Raw genomic sequence first — 9,777 nt, 5'->3', positions numbered from 1 at the left:
TTTCTGTTTTCATATCCTTCACAACTCCAAGTTAGTTAGAGTGGAAAACTCTCCAGATCTTTGCTGGCTCAGTTCAAACATCACCTCCTCCAATAAGTTCTCCCTGACTATTCTCATCTAAAGTAGCTCTCTCTCCCCACATTTCCCCCCTCCGCTACCACCCCGTCACTCTACCCTATCATCCTATTTTATTTTCCATATTTTTCTTATTACTCTATTAAACCGTCTTATTCAACTGTTTATCTTTCTAGCCTCATTAGAACGTAAGCTCCAGGAGTCAAGGTACCACGGCAGCCCTAATAGCCGCAGCATCTCCGGCATCTAGAATCCTAATTCGCACTTTGTAAGCCCTCAACAAACATTTGTCGAACGAAGAAACAAATAGGGAACGGTGTACTTTCTTCCCCTCCTACCCCTTTAAACACCCTCCAAGAGGTCCCACCTGAATTACCGTGAATTAGGTGGAGGGCGATCAGCCTCCCCATTGGCTGGAGTATTAGCCGTTGCTCCGGGCAACTACTGTTTTCCACCATTCGTGTCACCATCCCGCCTGGCCCCGCCCCTCATCGCTCCGCCCCAGACCGTCGAGCTTCGGCCCCGTGGTTAAAAACCGTACTTGCCCTTTAAGCGGCGGGACTTCTTGGTCAACGACGTCAGCGGCCGCCGGAAGGGGAAGTTTCGCCTCCCAACGCTCCCTCGCTCGTCCGAATTCGGTGGCGCCACGTCCGTCGGTCTCCGCCTTCTGCACCGCGACCCGGGCGGCTTCCGCCTCGACACCTTCCACTCGCGAAGCCGGCCGCGTCGTGAAAGGGCCGGGACGAGAAGGCGGGCGGCTGTGCGCATACTGGCCACCTAAGAGGCGAAGATGTCGGACATCGGGGACTGGTTCAGGAGCATCCCGGCCATCACACGCTATTGGTTTGCCGCCACTGTCGCGGTGCCCTTGGTTGGCAAGCTCGGTCTCATCAGCCCGGCCTACTTCGTTCTCTGGCCCGAAGCCTTTCTCTACCGCTTCCAGGTACTGGCCAGCCACCGGGGGAGTGGAGACTACAGGTCCCAGGCAGTTCCGCGGCGGCGGAGCGTAGACCGGCAGGTTGCGAGCGCGCGGTGCCTTGTGGGATTTGTAGTGTGACCGCTCCAGTGGTATAGGGCGGGGCCTGTGGTCCGGGGGCGAAGTGGCAGCAAAAGGAATCTGGAGCCAGGGCTTGGATAGCTGGAGGCATGGAGGCTTGGATTTGGTCTGGCGAAGGGACTGATTTGGTCCTTCTATTAATATTGTGCTCCCTGCTCTCTGCAGTCAGAGAAGGCAGTGGAAAGTGAGGTCTGTGATAGCTGTCAATCTGTTGGACACTGGTGATTAGCAGCGTGGGTTTACCTGGAGCAGGTGCCCTTCTGACCTTTCTCTGCCACGTGGGTGGTCTGTGGCTGTCAACTTACCCAACATCCATCTGAGTTCCTTTTATGTTAATTGAATTGTTGATTTTTTTAACCTGTGGGAGTGATTTGAGGTCAAAGGTGCAGAGTGAGTTTATTTATCTGCTTTTCCATGCCCTGACCTAGTGTCTGGCATGTCGTGTTTGAATATGTGAAGGAATGAGTAAGTAGTTAATTGCTCCAGAAATGGAAGCCCTTGTTATATTTTTAAGCACGAAGGAAACAGTCCAGAATAACATTACTGGCAAGAGAATATTAGTTTCCTGGAGATTGTCTTTTTTTTACATTTTATTTTATTTTTTAATTATTTTTAAAATTATTTTTGAGATTGTCTTTATTTACTGGGTTCTGTGATTTAAATCTTGAATCAGTAGAAGGTCAGATACTAAGGTCTGACATTACCATTACTTGGCTTGTGGCTAATACTCTCTTGTCCCCTTCTTCCCTGGCTATTTCTTAGTCTCCTTTCCTGGTTCCTCATCTTGGTGACCTTTAGATGTTGTGATGAGCCCCAGGGACCAGGTATAGGATCTCTTATCTATACTCTTCCCAGCTGTAGATGATCTCACTTAGCTTCATGGCTTCAGATACTTTCTATAAACTGAAGACTCTCAATACAAGTGTACATGCTTTTAGTGGAGGTCTGTTACCTGATTTCCAGACTTGTGCATCCAGCCATCTATTTGAAATGACCACTTGAGTGACTGATAAGTATCTCAAACTTAATACATTCCAACTGAAACCCTTTCCCCCTTTGCCCTAGAAGTAAATAGAAACACCTTTATTACAGGAACTCAAGCTAACAATCACGGAGTCATCCTTGACTTCTCTTCTCACACACCACAGTCTGTCAGCAAATTCTGTTTACTTTAGACATATTACAAGAATACAGTCTCTTTTCATTCTGCATTGCAAGCCAGTATCATTCCAGCTTATTCCTTTCAATCTTTTTTCTAGACAGCTGGAGTGATCCTTCTAAAACATAAATCAAGTCCTGTTAGGCCTCTGCCCAGAACCTTCCACTGTCTTCCACTTGAGTGAAATCAAGTCCTTTCTGTGTCCTGCAATTCCTCTACTGCCTCTGTGACCTCATCTTCTACTACTCTCCATCTTGCACATTAGGCTCCTTAATGGAATCCTAGTTCTTTCTTCAGCTAACTCTATCTCTCCTCGGGGCTGTTTGCATGTTTCTCTGCTTGAGAGAGATAACCATGGCTTCCCTCCTTACCACCTTTATATCTTTCCCCAAATAAATACCTTCTTATTTGGAAAGTCCTTATCTGATTGCCCAACATAAAACAGTACCTCTTCTTTACTTCGTCTCTCTTACCCTTAATATTATTTGCTACATACCACCCCTTGGTATTTGTTAGTCCACTGACCATCAGAAAATAAGGCTCCATGAAGAACCAGATCTTTGTCTTGTTTAGCACTGTCTTTGTTACCTAGAATAGTGTCTGGTACATAGTAGGTGCTTGTATATTGGTTGACTGCATGAAAATTATTGGGCACTTGAAGGTACAATAGTGAATAAGACAGAAAAAGTTCCAGCTCCCATGAAGAAAATGAGAGAGAGGCATGGGCTAGAGAGTGACTTAAGGGGTGGATCATTTGATAGAGTGCTCCAGAAAAGTCTCAAAGAAGATATCTGAATTGAAATCTGAATGATGAGGAGCCAGCTTTGGGAATCCTGGCTCTGGGAACAATCTTCCAGGAAGAAAGAATAATGGTAAGCTTAGAGGCAGACACCAGAAACAGAAAGAGGACTGAAGAGCTAGTCCAGAGTCAGTTGGAGGGATGAGGATTGGAGATGAGGACGAATGTAGCCAGGGGTGAGTGCAATAAAATGAGGATGGAAAGGTAGGCTGGGGCTAGATCTTTTAGGACTTTGTGACTTGAACTTTATTTCAAAGACACTAGGAAGGCTTTGGAGCCTCTGAACAAAGAATTACCAAGATTGCCTTGACTACTCTGTGGGACGGACTTGGTATGTGGAATGGGGGAGAGGGAAGAATCAGGTTAGGAAGTAGGAGAGATGGTGTATTGGACCAGGATAGCTGTGAAGATAGAGAGAGGTGGATAGGTTTGGGAGTTGGAGTGCACAAGACTGCAGCTGAATGGATATGAAGGTGAATGGGTGAAGGAAACAGAACTCAAAGATGTCACTGTTTTCACAGTGGGTGGTGGAGCCCTGTACAGAGATTAGAAATATTTAGGGAGCCGTAGGTTTGGGGGTAGGGGAGGGTATGGGTAAAGAGTTATGTTTTGAATTACCTGAAAAGATTATTAAAATTCTTCTCCCTTTCCAACTACAGATCTGTGTGAGGTCAAATTTTCTTCTTATATTTTTTTGTTAAAAAAATTTTTTTTCCCCTTTATGTATTTTTAGAAAGGGAAGAATGAAGAGAGAGAGAGAGGGAGAAAGAGAGAGAGAGAGAGAGAGAGAGAGAGAAACATTGATGAAAGAGAACACCAATTGGCTGCCTTCTGCATGCCCTCCACTGGGGATTGGGCCCACAACCTGGGCATGTGCCCTGACCGGAAATCAAACTGGTGAACTCTTAGTGCAGGGGTTGATGCTGAACCAGTGAGCCACACCAGCCAGCCTCTTCTTATATGTCAACCAAAACGGTATATCGTAACAGGTTGAATGGAGAAGATGTGAGAATCTGCTTTACTTCTATGAAGCCAGACATTAAGAGAGTTGTAATGTCAAGCATCACTTACTCATTAATTTTATTTTTTGGAAAATTAGTTTTTGTGCCCTGGCCGGTTTGGCTCAGCGGTTAGAGCGTCGGCCTGTGGTCCGGAGAGACCCGGGTTCGGTTCCCGCTAAGGGCACGTACCTTGGTTGCAGTTTGTCCCCGGCCCTGGTTGGGTCGTGTGGGTGGCAACCACTCGATGTGTCGCTTTCACGTCGATGTTTCTCTCTCTCTCTCTCCCACTCACTCTATCTGAACAAAATATCGAAAAATGTCCTCGGGTGAGGACAAAAAAAAAAAAAAAAAAAAAAAAAAAAAGAAAATTAGTTTTTGTAAAAAAATGCTATTTATATTAATATGTAGTGGATTTATTGTCATTATCCTGAATACAAACTTAATTTTTTTCTCAGTGGTAAAAAAAAAAAAAAAGAATTATGTTTTGGCCTTGTTAAGTCGAGAGATGCATTTTAGGCATCCAAATGGAGGAGTTAAGTAGGCAGGTGGCTATTAAAATATGATTTGCATCTGCAGTCAGAATTACGTACTGTTTTCTACTTATTTGCTTTGGTACATATTTGTTGACTGAGTGAATGTTGTGCACTTCATGCTTGGTGGCATGTTGGGTGATGTGTGTGCAGGAGGAGCAATGGCCGATATTCACTTTGTGGGAAAGACATGGTCAAAACTGGTTCTGTGACCTTCCTTGCAAAATCTTGCTCACTTGTCTAGTCAGATTAGTAAAATAAAGCCTTTCTAATAGACCACAGATGTAGAGTGTTAAAAGAGGTAAACTGGTTAGAAAGGCATGCCACACTTTCTATGATTTCCCCATCTTCCTTGCCTTGCTTCTTGGGGGCTTGTTATCCTGAGCCTGGGGAGAAGCTGCTGGCAGGAGGCAGGACAATGCACTGACCGCCCAGGTGTGAAAGGACCAATCTTCGTGCCTTCTTGCTGCGGCTGTGACTCCTACCCATTCTGGACAAGCTTAGCTTTCAGATCTTCCTGGAGGAACTTATTTGCAAGTGAGAGGCTGAGGCGTGAGGACAAGCAGCATGTGGTATGCTTTCTGCTAGGCTCATCCTCTCCTTAGAAGCTGAATCTTTAACAGTCTCAAATAAAGATGGGGATGAATGATTTAGAATTGTGCATTTAGGTCGCAAGTGACAAAAGTTTCTTTTTCTCCTTATCTATAAGTTGCCTCTGAGTAGCCAGTTGGTTTGGAATTCCAACATTTAAAATGTTATTTTCTTAGTTTGGATAGGTGGAAATACATAGGTGTGTGTTAAGACTCACTTACTGCTGTCCACAGTTCCTAGGCCCTCACACTTACACCCACTGATCAAATAGTTCACTGTGATGAAATGTCTTCATATTGGTTCCTGATCAACTGGAAGAGAGATGACAATTTCCTGCTGCTCTAGTGGTTTCTGAGATTATGTCTCCCAGGGCTTTCTCCACAGCGATAGTTTTTCTTTGGACAAAGTAGCATCACCTGCTTCCATCTGTATTGTGCTTCTCCATATGTTCTCATTGAGCTCCCACCAGTCACCCCGAGGTACGTTTTACCCCAGTTTATAGACAGCTGCAGTTTCAGTTTCTATTTCAGTGATTTGAAGATCTGAGCTCTCATTTACCTCCTTTGCATAATATCTGCCAAAACACATAGGTAAATATTTAACGTTACTGAGAATGATTTCTTCCCAATCAGCCACAGCAAATTATTTTTCTTTTTCTGTTAGTGTAGAAAGACTATGGGATTTCAAGTAGTTAAGTCATGGTCATTGGGCCTGCCTGACTTAGCTCCTTACAGGTTATATGTCCTTAGGCAAGTTATTCGTTTACCCTTTCTGAGCCTCAATTTCTCTCTTTTTAAAATTCCCACAGGAGGATATTTTCCCATTTATCTTCAGATTGAGTGGGAGGGAGGGAAAAAGGGAGGAAGAGAGAGAGAGAGAGAGAGAGAGAAACATTGATATAAGAGAGACACATCAATTGGCTGCCGGGGACCAAACTGCAACTGAGGTACGTGCCCTTGACTGGAATCGAACCTGAGACTCTTTGGTCTGAGGGCCAGTGTTATAACCACTTAGCAAAACCGGCTAGGGTGTCAGTTTCTGAATTACTGAATACATGTATATAATGAGCACCCAGTTCAAGAAAGAGAACATTACCTAAAAATGGGGATAATTTGCCCTGGCCCGTATAGCTCAGTTGGTTGAACGTTGTCCCATGCACGGAGAGGTCATTGGTTGGATTCCTGATTAGGGCACCTGCTTGGGTTGCAGGCTCAATTCCCTGTAGTGGGCATGCAGGAGGCAGCTGATCGATGTTTCTTTCTCTCTCCCTCTCTCTCTCTCTCCCTCCTCTCTCTCTCCCTCCCTCCCTCCCTCTCTCCCTCTCTCCCTCCCTCTCTCCCTCTCTCCCCTCTCCCTTCTTCTCTCTAAAAATCAATAAAAACAGGTTTTAAAAGTGGGGCTAATTTAATACCATAGTAACTGTGTTCTGAGAGTTCACTCTGTTCAAACTCCACTGCCTATAAGATGCTCCATCAATTTAATATAATGTTTGGAGGGGAAGGAAAGTAGAAATTACATTAAATGAATATATTGATAGTAAGATACATCCTGATTTCAGAAACACAAAAATAATATGTTCACATTGAGGAAATATGTTGTCTACTTTATGCCTCTATTATATAAAACACAGAAAAATGTTTGCAAAGACCCCAGTAAATAGTCCAGTAAATAATCTATTCAGAAATAGTGTCATTTTTACTTATTAGCCAATAATAGTTCCTATGATTACTGCCTTTTCTCCATGAGTAGTAAGATTCTAATTTTAATTTGTAATTAAAATTGAAATGTAACTGCTAGATTATTATCCTATTTTTTTCTTTCTTTAAAAGCAACCTGACTTGAGCCTGGCCGGTGTGGCTCAGTGGTTGAACATAGACCCATGCACCAAGGAAGAGGTTGCTGGTTCAATTCCTGGTTAGAGCACATGCCCCGGTTTCGGGCCCAATCCCCAGTGGGGGGGTATGCAGGAGATAGCTAGTTGATGTTCTCTCTCATCGATGTTTCTGTCTCTCTCTCCCTTTTCCTTTCTCTCTCTCTAAAATCAATAAATAAGCAAATAAACAAAAAACAACAGTGTCTTTATAAAAAAACAACAACCTGACTTGAACTGGGAAGATAAGAACTCTCATGGTTTCTTACTTTGTTTCCAAGAATAATTGGCACCAACCAAACCTGTGACTGGGCCTGGTGCTTATATTTGCCAACCCCTGACAGTAAGCCTTGCTGATTGATTTAGGAGTGTGTCCGGGAAGGGAGACTGCACACACTTAACTGGAAGGGGAATAACTTGGTCTGTAGGCTGAGCAGAGGAGTAGCCCCAAGGTGTTTGGATTAGAACTTGAGTGGTGAGTGTTTTGGTCTGTCATACAGCTTTCCAGTCTTTCGTTACTCTCCTGTCCACATGACACAGTTCTGGTTCGTAGGTAAAGTTGTCCCTTAGACCATGGCTTTGTTTTTTAACTTTTTATTGAATTACAGTATACAAGCAGGAAAGTAGATGTGTTATATATGTTTATTGTGTGTTACATTTTCAAAGATCAAATACATGTATATATAACCAGCACCCAGATTAAAAAACATTACCAGTACCCCAAAATGTTCTCACTGCTCCCTCTGGCCGCTACCTTCTCCAAGGGTAACTACTGTCTTGACTTTTAAGACCATACGCTGTTTCTCTAAGTGAAATTGTACAGTGTGTCTTCTTTTGTGTCTAGCCTCTTTTTTCTTTTCCAAGCTTATACCTTTATTTTGTTTTTCTTGTAGTGCACTGTCTATAACATCCAGTACAGTGTTCAATGAAAGGAAAGTTAGCAAATTTCCTTGTTGTATTTCCAACCTCAGGATTCGAAATTTGTCCCTACTTTTATTTATTTATTTATTTATTGAGATAACATTGGTTTATCACATTATACAAGTTTCAGGCATGCAACATGATTCAACATCTGTGTATAGCACGGTAACTCTCCTCTTTTTAACAGTGCATTTGAGAGTCTCCCATATTGTTGCATGTGGCTATAGATTGCTCATCCCCATATTGTTCCATCGTGGAAATAGGCTACCATTGATTCCCCATTCTACTGGTACTAGACCTCTTGGGTAGTTTCTAGCTTTGGCTAGAATGATAGTGCTGCTGGGAACATTCTGGTACATGTCTTGGTGAACATAGGTGTGCATTTTCTATTGAGCAGACTTGATGGCTTCTACTAGTTTCTAAGTCTTCAATTGAGATTGAGTGCCTTTCATTTGTTTTTCTTGCATACCTACTGTGTCAAAAAAAAAAAAGGGGGACCAGTTTGCTAACATCAGCATTTGATACATGGGTGCTCTTCTTTCTTAATTGCTTGGTGACTCATGTAGACTCTAACTCCAAATCAACCAATCCTTATTGTTTAAGAAAAATTCGTGTTTTTTAAAAAAAATATTTTTTCTTTTTATTGACTTTAGAGAGAAAGGAAAGGAGAGAGAGATAGAAATGTTGATGAGAGAGAACATCAATTGGCTGCCTCCTGCATGCCCCCTACTGGGGATCGGGCCCACAACCTGGGCATGTGCCCTGACCAGGAATCCAACTGGCGACCTCTTGGTGCATGGGTCGACGCTCGACCACTGAGCCACACCTGCTGGGCAGTGTTTTTGATAGTTAAAAAAACAGCAACACCCCACTTCAGATTCTGGATGGCAGTTGTGGTTATTTTAGTAGCAGATTGGGAGATTTTAGTTCAAGGATGGTCGAACTAAACATTCTCTCAACGGAGGTTGTTGGACTAAAGAACAATGTCTTATGTGTTTTTAAAGGTCTTACATGTGGGCTGTTTGCCCTTGTTGAGTGAAGATCTCTGGGTGGGTTACCTAAACTCTACTGAGGGACCAGCTTTCTGCATGAGAAAGCTGGGGTGATTATTGTTCTGGCCTTGGGATTCCTTTGGGGTTAAACGTGATGCTCCCCTTGAAGCTCTGGCACACCAGCCACGCAGACCTGTTTCCAAGTCCTGGGCTCTGCACTGCACCTGGCTGCCTCTGAAGCAGCGGTTCTCAGCCTGTGGGTCGCGACCCCTTTGGGGGCCGATCGACCCTTTCTCACAGGTCGCCTAAGACCATCGGAACACATATTTCTGATGGCGATTCATAACAGTAGCAAAATTACAGTTATGAAGTAACAACGAAAATTTATGGTTGGGGGTCACCACGACTTGAGGAACTGTGTTAAAGGGTCGCGGCATTAGGAAGGTGGAGAACTGCTGCCCTAAAGGGACCCATGGAGGCTTGCAGGGTGGAAGACATGCCTCCACCGCCCCGCCCTGAAACAAGGCCTTTTCCATATCGAAACTGTTTACATGTCAGTGAGAGGAAAGGAGGGCATTTAGTGGGGTGATTTCCATGGGGATTTCAGAAATACTGTGTTACATTGGGTCCTTCTGAACAGACAGACTATCTCCTGGTGTTTTCAAATTATAAATTTAAAGTAATACAGAAATAATAAGACTCTTAGATCAATGAAAGCAAGCACAACTCAAGGGTAAGCTTAATGAACAGGGAACAGAAGTGAGGTATTTTGACAGACACTG

General features: G+C 43.7%; 1 protein-coding gene across 3 annotated transcripts in view; it reads left to right on the top strand.

Moving 5' to 3' along the window:
- Nucleotides 1-683: 683 nt before the first annotated feature.
- The window catches only part of DERL1 (derlin 1), a 29,591-nt gene continuing 20,497 nt past the window's right edge, over nt 684-9,777 (top strand). For 2 of the 3 annotated variants that reach the window (XM_036263996.1, XM_036263995.1), the window contains exon 1: nt 685-1,018. In XM_036263996.1, the coding sequence (XP_036119889.1) occupies nt 866-1,018 (153 nt within the window). In that variant the 5' untranslated portion in view covers nt 685-865. Of the gene's footprint in view, nt 1,019-9,777 lie in introns of all 3 variants that reach the window. The other variant, XM_036263994.1, reaches the window with a different exon arrangement.

The sequence above is a fragment of the Molossus molossus genome, unplaced genomic scaffold (genome assembly GCF_014108415.1).
Source record: "Molossus molossus isolate mMolMol1 unplaced genomic scaffold, mMolMol1.p scaffold_m16_p_16, whole genome shotgun sequence".
In the NCBI taxonomy this organism is placed as follows: domain Eukaryota; kingdom Metazoa; phylum Chordata; class Mammalia; order Chiroptera; family Molossidae; genus Molossus; species Molossus molossus.
The sequence above is the reverse complement of the archived record's forward strand: the minus strand, read 5'-3'. Positions and strand labels throughout refer to the sequence as shown.